Here is a 21,709-nt window from a genome sequence, read left to right as displayed (position 1 = left end):
CTGAACACTTCTGAAAGCTCAGTCCATCTTTCTGTTCACTTAGCTAAAGGCAATTCACCATATTAAGATAAACAAGATTTCTGCTCATACATAAATTGTTGATTGCTTCCAGTACGGAAAGATCAATAATTTATAAAAAGGGTGTATAAACAGCTGTCTTTTGATAAGTCTGAAGTCCAAGTTTTCAAAAAGTACTTGGAAGCTGTTTAACACTTAGACCTCAAATGGATATTATTTGTACCTGAGTAGCCTGAAGTTTAAGGAGCGTGGGTACTTCCTATTTTACTAAATTGTGAAAAAGACTGTATGTTATATTTGAAAAAATAGCTGCCTGGAACAATGTTTATAAATCCCCACCCTGCATTCAAACAAATATTAAGGTTCTCAAAAGTAACACTGAATGCAGCTAACAATTTTACATCTTAGAAGCTCTACCATTCTCTTAGACAACAAAATTAGATATTGGCATATTGTTTTGAGTTTCTTTTTAATGAAGACATTGATTTGGGTATCCCTCCCCCCCAAACTAGTCCTATTTGCAAACTGATGCATCTACTCGAAATAAAATTTTAAATATCTGAACACCACTGCTCCTTGTGAGGAAAGTTGTTCTTAAGCACCAATTCAAAGCAACAGTTAGTGGTGGGATAATGCATGTTTTTTGAAGATTTTTTCTGTTGGACTGGAAAAGAATCATCTAAGGTGTAAATTTAAACTTTTACATCTGGATTAAATTGCATTTTGATCTCATTTCCTAGGTGCCTGAGTCTTCCACTGCCCAAACAGGGTATACCATAAAAATCAAGAAAGATAATAGCAAGAGAGCATACGAAAACTTCCCAATGAGGAACTGTACTGCATATTCTGATCTGAAGACATTTTTTGTCAATATGACAAGTATTCAAGTGACTTCCCTGATTACTCACTTCAGCGTTTGAAGAAATCTCAGATCTATTGGTTTAATACTTTGATTTGGAGGAATCTTAGTTAAGATGCTTTCAAGTAAGCTCTCTGTAGAATTGTTTGAATCATTTCTGAAGGACTGTAAAGACAACTAGGTGAGGGCGGTTACACAAAAAGTCCTGCTTTTTGAATTTGCTGAAAAAATCAGCACAGACGTGTCTGTTTATTGAAAGCCAGTTGCTATTATTATTTTGATATTGATTCTAATTCGAAGAAAATGCCAGAACAGTCAAGATCAGAAATTGGATCTTCAATATTAGAAGTACTAGAACAATCACTTATTCAAGACCAAAAGGATGATGAAAGGTTGTGCATGAAATTGCTTATATTGCTTTCCTCACTCAAGCATATAGTAAGGGCTTTCCAACATGCAATTTTCAGAGTGTAAAGCTAAGGAGATTATTTATCTTCATTGTCCATGGGATAGAATTATGAGCTCCCGAGGTTTAAAATCTACACAGAGGAAAAAGTCTTTTTGAATCATATACTGTTTTCAGTAGATCATTTGTTCATAGTCTATGCTTCTTTTTTTTTTTTTGATACAAATATGGAAGCAATAATAAATTATTAATCTGAAATCACTGTGTGACTGTTCCCAGCAGAAATTGTACACAGTTAATTGTATGCTTGGCGGTAGCACAGGGGGAGACTGTCTCAGAATTCTTCTTTAATTAAAATTACATAGAATTACAGAGCACCAACTGTGAACAGTAATGAAATGTTGGTAGTACTGGCCTGTTTATCTGGAAAATAATATTGGGATATTTAGAAAAGGTGTCCTTTATCTGGGAAAGGAAGCACACATTCATGAGTAAAACCTGACATATAAAGAAGTGATTCTCTGAGTAAATTCTGTCTATACCATACTTTTGTTATTTCCTACTACAAATTCTTGTAAAGATTACAGACAGATAAAGACTAATTTTCAGCTCTGCCTATGTGCCATGTCAGAGCAGATGACTTGCAGTATGAATTTTCCTCATGCTGCTTTGCCAAAGTCATCAGTCTTAAGAGAAATCCCTTCTACAAAAGAAAAATCGTGCTTCTGCCTGTTTTTCAGGCAGTAATCTAGTACTGGAGACACCTGTAAGGTTATGCAGTATTCAGCTGAGGCTAGCGGGTCTTTGGGCTATGGATTATACAGAAGCTATGGAGCTCTTCCTGTGAAGAAGAGAGATCACTACATTTGGGTCTTACAGCCAGTGGTTTCATATCAATTGCAGCCTGTAGCTAGGAATATTAGAAAGGTGCAAATATTCAGCTGGGAGAGTACTGTTTAAGTACAGATGTTATTAACTAGTGGATGTTATTAAATAAGATCAAAGGAAGAGAGCAAAAAAATCAGACCATAATCAAGAACTGATTCTTACCTGAAAAAGAGTAAATGTTCCCCCATGAAAACTATCATCCCTCAAAATTAAAATGGAGGAAGTACTAAGAAAATACTCTGTGAGGAGAAACCCCGTATTGGTACAAAAGTGGCAGAAAGATGCACTTTTCAAAAGTGCTTATTGGAGTTAAGTGTCCAACTCAACAAAGAAAATAATTGAGATTTTGGCGCTCAGATACTTTTCAAAACCCGATCCTAAATTATTTGAGAAGTCTTTCATTTTTTCCTACAAGCTGCTATCAGTCTTTTCTGTGCATGTGGTGGAGTGGTCTCAGTAAACTGTAGTTACACTTTCTCACAGATATTAATAGTTACTCATGGATGCAGATTAACAGTTATTCGTGGAAGTAGCTCATTCTGAACAGGCCTGAAGAACTGGGGTGCAAACGTGACATGTCTGCCAAGAAGTGTAGATTTACCTACTGATTTAATTTAGTTGTGTACTGTACCTTTTGTTGCATTTTATTAAGTGTTGCTTCAATTGAAAAGCAGACACGTGAATATTTTCAGACACATGCAGGGATAGGGCTGTTCAAAATCCTTCCCAAATTCAACTCTGTTCTGTTTTTATTCCCACAGAAGATAAACTTTGAGTGCTGTGATTTGTTTGGTTTAAATTGCTAGTTCATAAAACATCTAAGTAGGTCTTACTGTATGGCAGAGAATGATCTTATTTATATGACATATACATGAACTTTCTTATTATGAGTTCCATCATTTCCTCTCTTCTGTACTTTTCTAATGTTTGTTGCATCTACTTTTTATGTCTGGTCTTAACTACATTACAGGCAATTTAGAAATAGGGCTGTCTTTTATTCTATGTTTGTTACATCACGCAACAGGGAACTGGGTCTGACTGTGAATACCAGTCACAATTGTCATATATAACAAAACATAATTATAGCTTCAGACATTTGAAGCTGATGTGAATTGCCCACGTGACTTAACAAGTATAATTGGCAGGGAACAACCGAAATGGGAAGGGAAGAAAGCCTACCTGGAGATAACGTAGCACAAAAATACAATTCGTTTAGCACAGATGTCACAAGCAGTGTTTCTCTAAACACTATGAAAAATTGTGACATTTTGATGTAGAGTATTAAGTAAATCTTGTTTTTTGAACATGAAACAGCACAAGGACAGTGGAAAACTTTTAGATTGGTTACTGTAAAACCTATGTGTTCCTTACATAGAATATTATATGGATATATGTGTAGCTCTTCTGTAAGCTTTTGTCCTAAAATATTTAAGTAGAGCATGATACCAATAAGTGCAACTCTTACTCATTTAAAAGCCTTTTAACATTTGGCCTTTCAGTTCGCATCTATCAGATGCCTCATAGATGCACTGCTATTTTAATAAGCTAGTGCCCTTCTCAGTACTAATATGTAAACATCAATTAATGCCATGTTTTTAACATGTGATACAAAACTAGATGTCCTGACACTATTAAAGTAACTACTGAAATTCTGTTAGGAGTGGCAGTGAGGTTTTAGACACGTTTCGTATTTTAAAATACAGCATACTTCAAGTTTTAGACAAATAGAATTATCTCCTTTTTTTGTTTGTTTCTGTATCTGTCAAACCAATGGATTATTTTGTGCACTCTCGAACACTTCACTACCTTTACCTGAAAGTGATTTGAGATCTTGATGGAGGACTGCATGAATGTATAATCTAACATTAAAAAAGGCCTATGCTCTTACAGGTAAGCATCTGGAGCAGAGTTTCATTAGGGTAGGACCTCAATAGCCAGGTAGGTAGTAATTTTAAATTATTAAAAGATGATAGTTAGAAATGCAAAAGCTGACAGACTCTTCACTGTACAAGCTATGCTTGGCAGTGCTAAAAGTATAATGGAGCCCTGAAGAGATGCATAAATTGAAGGTCTGTCAGAATTTTTACTACGCACATTTTCAAGTATTAATAACATCACTACAAAAATTCAACATAATCTGAACTGAGGTTCTCAGTGAAAAGGGAAAATTGGCAAAATTTAATATGCAAGTGACACTGGAACCTGTACTTGGGAGCTGGAATCACGGCACTAACATGAATGGGTGACAGGATGAACAGGAATCATGAGTATGTCTGTGTGTATCCGTCAACAAGTTCACCCAAAGTAGTAAGATCTGTGCTACTCCAGCCTGGCTGGAACTCATTAGAGGCTATAATTAAGGCTGGAGCATGTGGTTGCTTTGCGAGGTAGACAAATGTGTTCTGCTGTTTACTGATCTCTGAAGTCCGAAAATGTACAACTAGTGCCAGACTAAAAGATTGTTTCTCTCCCTATTTCTTACCACGACAGCTGAAAGCAGATGAAATGCTAAACTTAGCAACCTAGTCTATTTTAATACTAATGGAGTGATAGGGGTTTTTGGAGAAGATCCTCAATTCTGAAACCTGCTCGTTTGCGCCAATGATGCTACAGTCTGTTAAGCATAAGAAGGGACTTGCAGATGCATTCTGCATCATTAGCAATTTAACATTTGAGTGGATTTTTGTTTGTTTTGATTTAAAACATGCTCTGGACCAAGAACTTCTTTCAGTCGATGAAGTCCAATAGCCCCTATAAGACAGAGCATCAGTCTAAATGACCAGAATCATTACAGTTACAGCCTGTGAACAAACAGCAACATCTGTTCCTAATCTGTCTCCTGTTTCACAGGAGAGATTGGGCTGGAGAAGGGAAGAGTAGAAACATCTAGCAATTACAGTGCAGGCCCCGTTTCTGGGGCATGTACTCTCAGTTCCCTGCTTTACTATGGACATGGTGTCTGCATTCCTCAAACTTAGTGTCTGTATTCCTCATTTCTAAAAATGGAATAATAGCATTCCTCTATCGCAGAGGGATGCTGTGAGACTGAATACATTAAAAACTGAGAGATGCTCAAATAGCATTGGGGACTAAATAAGGATCTAAGATTGACAGACTGATGCACTAGGTAAGGTGTGTATGACAATGGTGGATGAAAATGATTCATTTGTGAGCAATCCTTCATGGATATTTCATGCAGCACTAACTACCTAGAAGTCCAGTTCTGATCCCTGAGTACATAGGCTGATTAATGATTTGTGTTGCTGTATTGTAAGTCATGCTAAGCATTTTAGCATATGGGAACTAAGAGTGCATAAAGAGTCACTGTTTTTTGCTACAGCCGAATTAAATCAAGTTAAATTATTACCTTACCAAAATTAAGACTGAGATAAGATATTAAGATTAAAATATTTTCGTTTTTTAAACCAAGCCTTCTTTCTAGACTGGGGAAGGTGCAGTTTATTCAACTGCTGAGCAACTTAAAGTTAAATCTTGCATCTACACTAGATATTGCTTACCTGCGTTGTCAGCAAATAGGCAAATCCACCACTGCTATAAAAAGGGAAAGCCCCAATGCTCACTGCTTGCAGGTGCTTTTGCTACTCTTGTTTTTGGTGCCTGCTCAAGTAGTTCAAGACTTTTTGAAAAACAGGTAAGCAATTTCAAGTGTAGATATGAAAGGGTTACACAAACAAGAATGCAACCAGACTGGGGGGAAAAAGACATTTATATAATTTCTGACTTTTCACACATTTCACCCTCATAGAATTTGAAAATACCTTCATTTTTTAAACAGCAAATTTGCAGATCATTAGCTGGTAATATGCACTACTGCCTTTGGGTCTTTTGAAAACAAAAATGAAAAATGATCTAATTAAGCCTGGTCTACTGGTTGCAGCACATACCAGAGATCCAAGTTTGATTACTAATTCCAGTGCTTGTGCTGGCAAGGTTTGGACCGCAATACTGTGGTAGTGACATGTAGCAGCAGATGGGAGTCAGATTATTGAACACTGTTTTAAAATGAAATTTTCTAATCAGACTCTGATGTTTGAGTGACACAATACAGAATACTTTCCAGGCATTTGATCTAAGAAGCTGCTATGAAAGATCTTTCTTCAGGAAAGGTGTAATAGAAGAAATGGACATGGGAGCTCTGAATTTCTTAATACAGAGACCATCCTGGGTATTTTAGAAATCACTGGACATTGTTAATGTAGCATGGATTCAACGGTTATATGACATAGTCATTTTTCACCGTGTATAGCCCAGTCTCCCTAATATTCCAACGTCATCATTCATTCAGTTTGCTATTTGTTTTATTTTTGAATAACACAGTTATTCATTTGGAGATTTTTATATTGAATAAAAACTACCATACTGCAAAAGGTGAAGGGTTTGATGGACAGGTGAGCAGAAATCTAGACAGCGAAGGTGGCTTTTTGCTTTGCCAATTTCTTTCCTGCTACTCATACCCAAATACATATGACTTGAAGTGTGTGAACTCTTCAGTTCTGTGTATGCAACAAGTGCTAGAGCTCCAGTGTAGAAGAGCAGGTTCACAAAATGCAGGTCAGGCCATCTGATACTGCTCCTCCACTGAGGGACAGTGAAATGCTGGGCCTCAGCAGACAGGGTTTCTACCAACCCAGCAGACATCCCTGCAGCCTTCAGTGTCTACTGATAATAAAAATTTAAATTTGCCCTGTCTCTCTGTGACTCTCAGAAGCAGTGAAAGTCTAATTACTGCCTGCATTCTCCTATTGGCATGGAAAGGAGAACAAAACTGTCACTTGTATGCCAGAGAAAATTAATCCCAGTCCTATAAATTACAGAGATTTATTAATGTTGTAAATGTGTTTCTTCCCCCCCTAGTTTGACTGCCGTGTTCTTACAGCCCTTTCTCTTTCTCTCCTACAATTGCCAACGTGGGAGACGGGTTTTCTCTGACATGGACACTTGTTCTCCAACGGCTGAGATCCCTACTCTCATTTGACTTTACATATTAAACTGCTTTCTGATAGCAACCACTCTCTGCTGAATTTTAGCAAACTAAGTAGGCTCTTTTAAGTGTGTCTAAGCAGAGATGGACTCAACAAATGTTAAGCCATTAGCATCTGTCTTGGCAATTATACAGCAATTTAGGAGAGCCATTAAGGTCCACTGGATGAATAACCCAGGTTTCAAACTGTTTCTTAAAACATATTGTTAAAACAAGACAGAGTAACTTTTACAATGGCTAATTCAATTCTTGGAGAATACACAAGAACGTCCCTTGCAATATTTTGTCATGAACTAATGTAAAAACGACTTGGCCTCATAGAGCTAAGTGGATCTGAATTATCATACTTAGCTCTGAATAATATGAGAGCTTTCAAAGGAGATTTTCAATTAGGTGGTTCTTTCAAAGCTTGGGCCAACTGGTAGGCTTTCATTCATATGCTTAACATACACATTCAGTAGAGGGTCGTAAATCAGACATGTATAAATTTGTCGGTTTATTTGTAAAGTCTCTGTTCAGTTATTGGGTAAGTGAAATGCTGATATTTGCCTTCCTTCATCTTTTGTGATAACACTGCACGTGTCTGTCTGAGTAAAACCGCTGATGTTCTGTGTGAAGAAAAATTTCTTAATTAAGAGCCTTGCAGTTTACAAGTTAAGCTTCACCTTACTATTTGGCAAAAAACCCCAAACAAACTACCAGATATTAACAGAGAAGCAAGTAGCAACTCTACCAGTCTTATATGGTAATTTGTTTTACTCATTGACCATAAATATACGAAGTATGTGTTTAGGAGTCAGAATTTTGAAGCACATCAACTTGAAGGGATGAGACTGCTCAAGAGAAAGAGCCCCTTGTTACCATTTTCATAGCCCTGAAAAAATATCAAATCTGCATAGCTTATATGATTAACAGACATAATTCATAAGCAGAATAATATGCTTGACATTTTAAACTTTTTATTTTACTTGGTAATAGGGTTTTCTAAGGGTCAGCACAAGCAGATAAGCATCTTTGTACGCTTGTAGAAAACAGAAGGGATCAGATTCCTTTAGATGGCATCAGTTTAGCTCCACTGAATTCACTGGTGCTGTGCAGAGCCTCACCAACTGCAAATATTACTACTGTTCTAGTGCTACCTCTCTTCTACAGGGAGGTGGGGTAGTCTTGCATTTATTTATATTTGTTCATGGCAATGTAAATGCAGAAGGTTTTGTATTTGGGGAAATTCAGTTGCTTAAGAGACACTTTCTAAGAATTTTCTGTATTTTTCCTTTTATAAACACAACATTTTATATGTTTATCAAACTGAGATCAGTCAGTGAAAAAAGAAACATCTTTGTACTTGGTGAAATACATAGGGTTAGAAAACATGCAAAAAGGTGTACAGAGAAACTTTAAAAGAGTGTTAGTTTAAATAGTATGGACAAAATTCAGTCAAAAGGTGGGATGCAACATATCAAAAGTCCATTTCAAGAAAACAAAAAACCCTTCTCTTTAAATATTGTTACTGGTTTGTATCAAAACGTAGAACTTAACAACATTCTTTCTTTTAAAAAATTAAAAATATATATGTATAACAACAAGCAAGAAGACAAAACACATCAAAAATGGGAATTAAAAAAAAAAAAACTCTTCAAAAGAAGACAAGAAGTCAAAAAAAGAGGGGAGAAAAAAGATTTTCAGGGATCCTTGTCATGCAAATCAGTTTGGCGGCAAAAAAATACCTTCATCTTCAGCACCGTCATTATCACCTAAATCATCTGTCTGTTTCTTTGTAAGGGGACCTAGGATTGAGAACGGAGAAAATGGAGGAAAAAAGACAATTCAAGAATATACAAGACTGAGGAAAAAAAACAGTGAATATTAAATTCCCATGGATGTTTCAAGAAAAACATTTGCAGGGAGGGAAATCTTAGTTTATAACAACCAATTTTTCATTACGTTTTTCAAACATTACAGCAAAACCTTCCCTAGGGGGTATGGCTATTAGAAACATCTAGCACAAGAATCAAAGAGTGCCCAGTGCTTCGTTGTTTTTAAATGAAGAATCAAAGCTTGTTTACTAAAAGCATACCCACCATCCACTATATTTATCCACTTAATTTAATTGTTTTTTGTTGTTGTTGTTATTAGGAAGAGTGGAGACAAGAACTGCCAAATTACCTCTTGCATTTGATGCAATAAGGTGGCTAATAAATACCTTGACAGTTGGTTAAAACAATATTTTCTGCGAAACACTAATTCACATTTCTAAGTTCAACCATTTAAGCTCATGCTTTACAAAGATCAGCATGGGTTTGGCTTTTTTTTTTTGACACACTCATTACATTCTCTTTTAAATAGAACTGTAGATTCCCTTGAAACCTTTGACTACCTGCTGAGATATTTGTAAAGAAACATGAAAATCCATATGTAAACTAGAAACAAGAGTGAAATCCTAGACCAACTGAAGACAATGACTTTTGCCATTGATTTCACTGGGGCCAGGGGTTTCACCCACAGTATACAAAAGTTGCATTGAATATGGGAATTGAAGTTTTAGCTTGGGCAAGACACACAATATCATAATTCCTTGTTTCTATAAATGGATGTCAAGACAAAATTTTTTCATGCCCAGCACCTGTATTATTAACAAGTATTAATAGATTCATCATATTTTCCAATGGGAAAAATGCCCACTCCTTTACTGAGTAATAAAAATATACACCAGAAGGAAAGTCAAAGGTTATTCTGAAAATATTTCCACGTCATATATTTTACACACTTACGCACAAACAAAAGACAGTTGGAACTCAGCATTATCTTTCCTTTTTTTTCAGAGCTCTCTCATTTCCATGACATTCTGTAATTTGCATGCAAAAAAGCAATCAGTACAAACACAGGACTAAGTAACAAAAAAAGAAAAAGCCAGCCAAGCACAGAGTAGAAAACAAGAACTTTCTCATGCATAAAATAGCAATAGACAAAAACCAACAACAAAAAGGAGATGAACAGTATGTGTTGATATTTGCAGTAGATGTAGGCAAGAGACATGCATTAACTCTAAGCACTATGGAGTATTAAAACATTTGTATTTAAAAAGCTCTCTCTAGCTCTGTTATTTTACAGGATATTAGTCATTCAGCATTAAACCTGTCGTTTATAGGCAAAATACCATGTATTTGAGTGATGCATTTAAAAAAAATTCATAAAATGTTTGTACCAGGTGCATGGATTTGAGAAACAGAAACAACCCATGAAATACCATGAGATTTTAACTGTGAATGTAGGAACTGGACTATATTATTGAAAACCAAAGCTGAATACCTTAATTACTGCGTCAGTCAGGAGTATAGTTTTAAACTCATTCTAAATACAGAACACTAGAATTATACATCATAAATTAAACACGAGCATTTTTATAGTCACACCTGCAACAATCATTCTGTTCAGTACAGAGCCTTGGTGAATGCAATAGCTTTTCCTAATACAAGCCCTGAATATAATCTTCACAATATATGATATCTAGATAATGTGACCCTATCCAAATACACACATTCAAATGTCTTGCTGTCCATCTTTCTCATACCGTAGCAACTTTACTTCTGAAAGAATAAAACTAAAAAAGTAAAAGATGTATGCAAAGAATAACAATAGTTTCACCGTGGGTTTTCAGCATGGTGAACAGGAGGAATGGACTTAAAATTCTAAGAACTATGCACTTAACGGAGCTAGGCACTTCATAATGGAGAGCCAGACACAGCCAAAGACATATATACGTACCCATTTTTAATGGCTTCTTGTTATCTTTTAAATTTTTAAAAGTCACCAGAAAGGAACAAAGTAGCAACTTGAAAGGCATACAGCACACATTTCTCCAAATAACTTGCACAGAGAGGGCAATTTCTTTTCTGGATGAAACCAAGACAATGAATGTTACATTGTTTTAATAGCTGGCCTTTATGAGGTATTCTGTATGGATCACGGTTCCAGATCTCAACAGCAGTTACATACTGCATCAAACATCTCAACGCAAATGACTGATCTCATATCATCTCTAATTTTACAATACAGTGAAGCATAATTGAGGCTAGCTATTAAAAATAGCCTGGGTAATTTTAGTATTTATACAGTTGTGAGTTTCTCTGAAAACCATAAAAAAATCAGACCATCTTCCTTATAATCATGTTGCAACACACATTACACACAATTCCTTTTGCAAAGGGGCTGACCTATTTTTAAGCTGTCATAGATTAAACATGCTTTCTAATACAGCTGTATATCTATTTCACAATACAGGGGCTCTGCTTACTGCATCCCCTAAGCAGGAGGACTCACCCCTGATGGAGACATGTGGCAGACCCACCAGGCACCACTAACAGTATTCTGTTAAGAAAGAGATGAGACATGATTTCTGCCACAAGTTCGCTCCAGTCTGCAAATATAATGGACCGCATTTGTTACATCTCAGCAACAGCTAGCTTAGAGAAACACATCAAAACGCTCCAGACAAATTTTCTGCTTCCTGGAGTTACAATGCTATCTGAAGTCTAGAAACCAAAGCAGAGTTTGGTCCTCATGCACCAGGCGTGAAACTACTTACCTATTATCTGTACTTTACCTATACATACAGGGATGCTGTGAAACTTATTTTGTATTTCTAAACTGCTCTGCAATCCCTAAAAGGAGCATCAGCTCAAGACCCATTGTGCACACAGCTGTCTAAAATGGCATACAGCAACATCAAGTGCTTCTATCTTGAACCCTCAAAGAGGAAGCAGAGCGCTGAGCTTGACTGTTTATGTTCTGTGTTGCCCGTTTCATGTCTGGCTGCTGAAGAAATTTTCTGAAATCTTGAAAGCAGTATGAAGAGAAGTTCTGGATTAGACTTCCACCTGTTTCAGCAGTAATTCTCATTTTAAAATCAGTAAGAAATGGCTTTTGCTTCTGATTCTCCAGATAACAGACTACCTTGACTAACAGCATCACTGTGTCTGTATGACCATAAAGAAAGACTGATATCTTGAGTCCTTACACAGGAAAACATGCTGAAATCAATATCAGATAAACAAAACAAAATCTTATGGAAAGATCCTACAAAATGTAACAGCAGTAGTCTTTTTAAGTAAAAATAAATCAGGACTGAAATTGCTTAGTAGGTGCATAATTTTCAGGTATTTTCTGCAGGTTTGAATTAATATTCTACAGAAATTTTATGATTTTGTAAATTAAATGTATCCCTCAACTAGATTGATTTCTTTAGTCCTGACTGTTTATTCAATATATGATTCTTTAGGGTTCTTCCATCATTTTAATATTCTTTTCAGGTAACAGAAACTAATTTTAAAAATACCGATACTAAGACATGATGGACTAGGAACCAATGAAACAAAAAAGAGTATACTTTTTACAGAATTATGATCACCAAAAGTGTTTTGTCCACAATTACTTTCCACTGTTGTTCCACTGTAGCTTCTCTTCACCTTTCGTGAAGGCCCTCTTATTCCTCCTCTTTGAGCATTTCACTTACAAAAAGGGGCATCCATTACAAAAAGATCGGTTTACTATGTTTAAGACATAAGCCTTCAAATAGATACACTGCCTTATTGTGCTGGCCTAAATTTTAGCTAAAGTTTACGTAATAAATACTAAATATCAACAAAGTAACCAGGTACCATAAATAATGGGGGGAAAAAAGGATACTAAGGCTTCTAAAATGCTGATGCAAAGATGATTTACTTCTCAAGAGCCTCTCTAAGGTTTAGTCTCATTTAGCCTCATGTTGCTGCATACCCATAATTCACATTAATGCTAATGGGAAAGTAGACCCCTAAGTCAGTTTAAAAAGGGGAAGAAGCAATTACTGCATTTTCTGTATCCTAAAGGCAATGAATAGTCTTGCTACAAAAGCTAAAGGAATGCTAGGTGCAGGAGGAATTCTTAACGAACTCTCTACTCATTTAGTTTAAAAATAGTTCTTACATTATTTAAAGTATTATTCAAATATTTATTCTATTTGTATTGCAGTCAATGCTAAGGAAGTAACTTGACGCACTTTAAAATCTCAGTAGTTGACTACTGTATGCTTGCAGATGGCTTTCCTTTGCTCAAAATAAGAGAAATAACATACCTCCTGTCCAGTTAGCTAAAGAGTAATTATGTGCTCAGAAATAATTAAAGTCCAGCCATATTAATTCTGGTTTTTATCATTCCCTTTGATGAAGGACTGAGGTACTTTAGCTCCCAAATACATTAAAGCTGATTATAAATTCGCTCTTTATGGCCTTGATTTGGCAGAAATTATCTGTGGCCTTTTGGACCGCATGTGTGTGGGAGGCATGGAAGCTGTAGATGTCATTAGCTTTTTGGCCTGGGAAAGCTATTCACCATAAAAAAAGTCATAGCACAAGTTGATACCATTTTGTAAAACAACAGCACAAATCCTCTAAGCTTAATAAAGCTGCGCTTATGTATACAGCCATTGTTTGGTCCAAAATGTTCTCCTTCGGTAATGAGAAAAGTGGGAAAGAAAAAAAGGACCTTTTACATTAGGTTAAGTAGACTCCATGGAACTAGCAATTTAGAAATCTCCATAGTAATAATCATTCTTCGAGTTAAGGTGTCTGTTCAATAAAAAGGGAAAGAGATAAGATTAAGGCCAACTGCTGAAATAATACAGGTATTAGAAAAATTCACTAAGTGGGTTGCAACACCATGGAATCTGGTAGTGCACATGTTAAATGCAATTATATATTTATCTTTAAACTTAGATAAGTGCCTCTCTCCGTCCATTGCTATTCTTCATTAGCTCATTTTTTAATTGAGTATTGAAGACCTGTGAAGTGAAATTACTTCACCTTTTTAGGTCCTACCCTCAGATCCAAATATAAAGTAACTAATCCTTTGTTATTTCAACTATCATTTTTATGCAACAGACTCTCCAACTAAAAAAAAAATCTGTGCTGAATTATCACAGTCTAGCAGATGTTAGCTGAGGCACAATAACATGTTGTACCTATCTCCTGTTTTTAATTTAAAAGAAATTAATGATGAGTTATAATTAACAATCTTCAGGCCTCAACTTTTTCAGTGAAGAGAATTTAAAAATCAAATTATTATATGTTGAAATTAAAACATAACTATATAATAATTTTTCTTATAAATGTAATGACAAATTGGAAAGATACAGCTTAATAGTCATCTGATGAATAATTTTATAAAATCATCTTCTTTCATTTGAAAATTAGAAAGCTGTCAGCAAAAAGCAAAGAACTAGAATTCCTTACAGAAAAGAGATTTGGAAGGTACAAATGGCAGCTGGGTCTTAAGAAACACTTAACTGAAAAAATATCTCTTTCTATTATCAAACTTTGTTGCAATAGACAAAACAATCTACTTTATATTTTCCCTTATTACTGTCTTGCTTTCACCACGTGCTCACTCCTTGCCCTGCTATTTTTCCCCCTTAAATTCCTTTTATTTCCATATTGTACTTATTTGTATAGCATATCAGCAGGGCAAAGCCCTGGTCGACTTTGCTTTTTGATGATAACATTGGCACTCATATTTTAACAACAAATGACGGCACAAACCTTAGTCATTTCACATCTTACTACCTGATTTGTGATGACAATCAAGCACTGTAATTAGAGCTGCAAGTAACTCAAATTTGCATCTGCAAGTGAATGACAGGTGCAAATTGAACTCACAAAAGGGTTGCCAACTTTCTTTGAAAATTTACATGTATAAATGCTTTGTCACTAAAGAAGCTATTCTGACACTTCAAGACTAACTCCTGCTGTGTCTTTTATAACAGCATATTGCTGAAGTCTCACACAGAAAGAATGTCTAATCCCAAACCTTTTTATTCACAAGATTAATCACACTGGCTGGATCTTGATTTCCCTTAAATCTGAAGGAACTTCATTACTGAACACTAGATTTGTGTGAATTTAAATGAGATCAGAATCTGGGAATGCAGATAGAGGTTCACTCCTCTGCTTCCCATTTTAGGTGCAGCCTGAAATTCAATGTATTCTCAGAGATGACGGCACTTCATGTTCACTTGTCCTGTGGAGAGCACCCCAGACGAAGCTTCAGTTCAGGCTCTCTTTAAATCCCATTCCCTTTGCAATAGGCCACCCTATAAATCCAATGCCCTTTCTAGAGGCTTTTGGTTAAATGATATGCCTTACATGGAGTCATGCAGCATTACTAGAAAAGCAGGCAGGATAAGTACAGCTCGCTGGGTGAGCCATGGTCCCCTGGGGCCCACCCGCACAGCAGGCTTCAGCCCTGAAGATGCACGCAGCATGCACACCTGTCCTGCTTTCAGCTAGGATAGAGTTAATTTTCTTCCTAGTAACTGGTCTAGTGCTGTGGATTTATGATGAGAATAATGTTGATAACACACTGATGGTTTAGTTGTTGCTAAGCAGTGCTTACACCAGTCAAGGACTTTTCAGCTTCTCATGCCCTGCCAGGTGCAGAAGAAGCTGGGAGGGGGCACAGCCAGGATAGTTGATCCCAACTGGCCAAAGGGCTATTCCACACCATATGGTCTCATGCTCAGCATAGAAACCAGGGGAAAGCTGGCTGGGAGGCTGCTGCTGGGGGACTCGCTGGGCATTAGTCGGTGGGTGGTGAGCAACTGCATCGTGCATCACTTGCTCTGTATATTCTATTATTATTATTACTATTTTATTTTATTTCAATTATTAAACTCTTCTAATCTCAACCCACAAGTTTTCTTACCACAAGTTTTCTCACTTTTACCCTTCCAATTCTCTCCCCCATCCCACCGGGGGGGAGAGAGCGGCTGCGTGGTGCTGTCACCGGCTGGGGTTAAACCACGACAACGCCTCATCCCTCCAGATGTCCGCCTGCATTGGGCACCCTTACAGTGTCCCGCCAGATAGTATTTTGGATGAGTAAAGCTCTGCTCCACTCTGCCCCAGCACAGCAGCGCAGACACAGTGGTACTACTCACGTGAATGAGATTTGCCAGGACAGGTTCAAAGACAGCACAGGTACTTTTTTTTCTAACTTTCCATAAAACACAAAGCTAATATCCTAGGTGAGCTGCCTTCTAATCCTTATAGGGTTGCAATGAAAACATAGCTCATGCATGGAGTATACTTAGTACAAGGAAGAAGCAATTCAGTGGAAGAGCCAACAGCCTGCTAATTATTCTAGACATCGTAGCTTCCGAACCACTCTGACTTCTGTTCTAGCCAATGGGGGGAAAAAAAATTACATTGGAGAGGGGAGAGAGGAGGGAAAGATGTTCATTTATTTTCTTTCCAGTGGCAGTAAGGAAAGGAACAGATGCTTATGATAAAGCAGTGGCTGTCCCACCCATTGGAATTATATGTGAGGAAAAGGATGCTTCAAATGGACGGAGAGTCTGCTGGCCAATGTTGACACAGAAAAACAAAGCCCATGCATTTAACCAGGAACACTGCAGTTGGAGTACAAAGCTCCAGAGGTGAGGGATGGGCAGGTAACAGACATGAAAAATGAAATTTGGAAGCTGTTATATGGCCGTTATCATCAGCATTTACCACTCCAGTACCACCTCACTTGCCTATATCAGTCCTATATCACTTGCCTATACAAGTCCATGCAGCTTTTAACATTTTACTTGCATTAATAATTCATATTGTTTTACAGATACTCATATTCTAGGGTGACACACTGCTATAATGAATTGAATGCAACATTACACAGCTGTGCCACCACCTGAGCTTTCAGATCATGAATCAATTCTCTGTCTCTACAGGTAATGACTACAATCCAGATCCTAATGAAGACTTATGCACATGCTTAACTTTAAGCCTCCGAGTAAGTTCTCTGAAGTCAACAGGCTAAATCTCCTAATAATATAAAGATAGATCCACTACCATTAACAGAACTGCTCCTATTTGCATCTGGGCCAGGAGGTCAACTCGGGAGTAAAAGTTAAGCAGGAACAAGCATCCCAAATTTCTAACTTCCCTCAGTTATTCTGTGGATAAATCTAATCAATAAATAGAATTTCAATCTCTTGAACATGCTACCAAAGCTCTGTGATTAAATCAAATTTTCTTTTTCATAAATGCATTGCATTTTAGTCTATGTGCAGACAAATAAAATGCTACATTCATTTTCTACAGCTCTCATAATCAAATTGCTTCCTAATTTTAAGGAAGATATGAACTCGGTTTAGACTACAAGCTTAAAAAAAGTGATCATAGTTAGATCATGCAATAGAACTGAACATTTGTAATTTTAAGATCCAAATTTTCAGTTCCAAAAGGAAGATTTAAAATTGCCATATCAACATTAATCTTCACTTTCTTTCAAAGATCTCTGTAGTGTTGCTGTAATAACAGTGCAAGTCAGGATGCAGTAAGTGCATCCTTTGTATAAGGATATATGAAGAGACACAGCTGAGAAAACCACCATCAATTTAGGTAAAACTGGTAAGGTTTGTTCTCTTTTTTGCTGCTTTTGTGCTTTTTTTCCTGTGTTATTTTGTTTCAGACAGGTAGGGTGGGTCATCTACAACAACATATTATCAGAAAGCATTCTCTGCTACCTCTTGACTTAAATACCAAAATATAATTTAAACCATATTTTTAAAAAATCCATCTCATTTTACTTGTTCTTTCATTGTCCTCTTCTGTTTTCAGACCCGGAATGGAAAAGTTGCAGCCCAAAACAACAATTGGACAAATAAACATGACCTTTGTAATCTTGCCCCCAAATACCTCTCTCTGGAAAGAAACTAGCCCAGAACAGCAGCCTCAGCAGGGGAGATAGCTTTGGGATTCTTGCACAAGTAATTACCTTTGCTAGGGACAAACACTGTCAGCCTGCTTTCTGCTGGAAAAGCCTTCTCCCCCAGCTAATTTTATTAACTGCAGGGGCTAGTGTTACAGCAGCTATATAGTTTTGTTTATGGCACAGCTGAGCATACAGTCCAGCTCTCTTGAGACCCAGTTTCATAGCCTAAATAGCAGAGCAAAATGGTCTTCATGTAACCATGTAATTGAACATTGCAGAGAAAATCAAGTTAATTGTGCATAATATTTTCATACAGAGTTTGGAACGAAATAAGTTCTCCCACCCCTCTCCCCAATGTACTTCATGTCATCTGGTTTTCAGCCACGTGCTTTGAGCTCTATATAATTCACGGTACCACTGCAACCTGTGCGGTATTTTACCATCTAGAAATCCACACTCTTGCATACCATAGAGATCACAGATAATGTGCAAGTCTTATTTTCTCAATTTTCTGAATGAGCCACTATCAGTAAAACTTAATTCTCCAGCTACCTCACAGAGCTGAATTTCTTCAGAAAAGTGGTAAAGGGGAGGAGAATGTTTTGTGTTGTATAGCTGACTGCAATCCAACCCTCTCCTTGCAAACACTCAGCAGACAGAGGGGCAGGGAGTTTATAGGCAAAACACCTTGTTGATCAACCTTTCCATTCCCTCATATTAACTCCAAACCACTGCATTTCTTGCCACGTTTTGAGTAGCGCAAAGAAAATCTGATTCTATAGTGAGCAACCAAGGTAGACATCATGTATGCCAAGTCATTCACAGTAAGCTAAATTAGACAGAACCGCACCCTCCTTCATTAATCGTAAAGGCTTGTCTTCAGCGTTGGCCAGAACTTCCCAATCATCCAATGCTGATACTGGTACCTAAGTCACAGAGTTTCCTTGTTCTTATTATCATACCCAGGTTTGTCTCTTGTGATCTCAAGGGCAGAGATAATACTTCTCATACTTCACATCTATCTGCGTCTGCAGTCATATTTAAATGTTTTAAAACATTCACACAACAAAGTTTCTTCCTAGAAGGTAAAGGTGGATGATTTTCTTCTAGTTATGTATGGCTATATAGATATGTGTACACATATATATACAGGCAGGTTCTCCTATATGACTTTTTAACACGGAGAGATTCTTCCTACAGATTTGAAGCTCTGAGCATTACTGAAATATAAATACATTTAAAAATCAATAAATACTGATACTAATAAGCTGGTGTTCAGAACTACAGTCTTTCCATTAACTTGGATCTTAAAAAGAATAAAGATACTTCAAGTCAAATGCTTCTCCACTATTCAAAGCTTTCAAAGCATCTTTAAAAAACCATTTAATTGGGACTGTGGTCACCAGCTTTTACAAACATAATTATATCTGCTCTCATTACCACACCTTTTGACAGAATCAAAGTGCATAGCTCTGAGAAACAGTGATGGGAGAACTGAGGGGGCAGCATTTATGTAAAAGGCTGTCAGAAGAAAAGTGCCTTGCCTCACTTATTTTCTCGTATTTACATACTTTATTTTTAGAAAAGCATAATTTTAGGCAGGAAAACTCAAAACATCTCAGCAATGGAGCAGACACAAAACAAGAACAGCACAGCCAGCACTTGAAGATTACTGGGATCAAACACTTGTCATAAGAAAAATCATTTTCATTTTGACATGTTTTCAATATTAGTATGGTACTTGTTTTGAAACTACAGTTGACTTGCTCTGCATGTTATATTAAGGATTCCCAAATGGACAGATAAAATCCTTACACTGAATGGAGCATGAAAGGAAATCAGCACATCACTTCTAATCTAGCAGAACTTACAGACAGGCAGTGATACTTGGGACCACATATTTACAGAGCTACTGTCGACTCCTATATGGACAGAAGGCTCTAAACCCTTCTAGTAGAAACTTTGCCTTCATGCTTGCTCTTTAATAATTGAATACCTTAACGCAGAAGCTGGTGAACAGGAAATGATCATCAAAATAAAATAGATTTACAAAATGTCAAGTCTAGGACTACAATATATTATTTACAAAAAGCATCACAAATTTAGGAGCAAAATGTCAGAGTAGCCCTTGCTTCCATTTTCACAACAGCCATTTAGGTGAGAGTTGACGGGTTTGGGACAATATGGCATTTCTAATTCTTTATCTGCTGACAATAGCCCTGCTCTCTGGAGGAAAGCAACAAAATGCACAGCAGATAAAAGCATAACGTTTCTCAGCATTGGACAAAAGGTACTCTCCTATTTTTATTTATTTTCCTTCTCAGAAGCCTACTTGCTTAGGATCACAGTATGCACACAGTTACCAGGGTTTTTATACTGAGCTATGTTTCTCTTTTTTAAAGCTGACCCTGGTGGGGTAATAGGTAGAGGTACTTTCTTTTCCCTAGCAGATACAGAGAATTTACATAAACAGTATGAACTACTAAATTATAATGATGGTCCAAGGTTTCATGCATGGGTCCTTTTGATAACAAAATCCGTAGCTAAATTAAATATGCCATTTTGTAACAACTACACACATAACATTTAGTTACTTTATAACCACTGTAACTCTTCAGTGATAATTATTAAGGTTTGTTTGTTTAAGAGTAGTCCCTGATATGACTAGAATATCTTCTGTTTAGAAAGCAAACAAATCCATGAGGAATATTTCTGAGAATATTTGAGCAAACAGTCCTTACGACCCTTTCCCAAGTCAACCAAAGTTAGTGGAAAAATATCGCAGTAATCCAAGCTCCATCCCGCTGAGCAGAATGAATGCCAACAGCAAGTAGAGCAAACTACTGGCACCAGAACAGTACTTTAGACTATCAAGCTACCAAACAAACTGGGGAAAGTGAAAGTTACTCCTGTAACAGACAGCTAATAGCCTGTTCCTATGGGGCAGCAAAGATTGCTTTTGCTTACAGACCCAACAGTAAGGGTAATATCGGTCCTTGTTTTCACTTCTGCATCAGTAATGAGTCATTTCCATAGTAGGAGGCAAAATTTTAAATTTACAATTTTCCTTTAAGATTTTAGTTTGTTAGCATTGTGGATTCAATAAAGTTTTGGTAATGTTAGACAGATTCATTCCACCTTTTCAGCTACAGGATTACTAACTAAACTGTGACTGTAGAGTATTTAATGTAGACAAATGGGAACAATCCAATTAACTTCAATAGATTCTGAGAGCTTTTAACTCGTGCCTTCAGATATATAGTTGTGCTAAGTGTATATTAACTTTATGATTTAGATGTAGGAGAAAGTTTTAGAAATGTATGTGGGCATAGATGACTTCTACATTCGTTGCTAATGTGAGAGTTAAAAATAATTCTTTTTCTCCTGGGATTTTCTGTGTACAATTTGGGTATATGTGATGGAGAAAGACTAGATGCAGACATAATAGTTTGAAAGCAAAAGAAAAGGAATCTATTACTGATAGCAACTCCCCACAAATAAATAATAAACTGTGTTTACTTTTCTTTTCTTGGTGAAATCTGGTTTCCTGGAAACTACTGGTCAGGATCACTGGTCAATGATATTCAGTAAGTCTTTTTATGTTAAACGTTTTTGATAGAATAGTTATCACAGTTATGCAATCTTATACTTTTTTGAAGTAATGATTATAGACATAATCAGACTTCTATATAGACAAAACATGAATGAACTGCTTCACTTAACAGAAGAAATTTAATAGTTTTATATTGTCAGAAACTGTTAAACAGCAGAGTTGATTTATGTTTTG

At 36.6% G+C, this 21,709-nt stretch overlaps 1 protein-coding gene across 7 annotated transcripts in view; it reads right to left on the bottom strand.

Moving 5' to 3' along the window:
* NLGN1 (neuroligin 1) overlaps nt 1-21,709 on the bottom strand; it is a 315,570-nt gene that overhangs the window by 204,154 nt on the left and 89,707 nt on the right. For 4 of the 7 annotated variants that reach the window (XM_075509050.1, XM_075509051.1, XM_075509052.1 and 1 more), the window contains one exon: nt 8,901-8,960. The exons of the other annotated variants lie outside the window; for them this stretch is intronic. In XM_075509050.1, the coding sequence (XP_075365165.1) occupies nt 8,901-8,960 (60 nt within the window). The remainder of the gene's footprint in view (nt 1-8,900; nt 8,961-21,709) is intronic. 7 annotated transcript variants of the gene reach the window in all.

This window comes from Mycteria americana, chromosome 7 (assembly GCF_035582795.1).
Source record: "Mycteria americana isolate JAX WOST 10 ecotype Jacksonville Zoo and Gardens chromosome 7, USCA_MyAme_1.0, whole genome shotgun sequence".
In the NCBI taxonomy this organism is placed as follows: Eukaryota; Metazoa; Chordata; class Aves; order Ciconiiformes; family Ciconiidae; genus Mycteria; species Mycteria americana.
The sequence above is the reverse complement of the archived record's forward strand: the minus strand, read 5'-3'. Positions and strand labels throughout refer to the sequence as shown.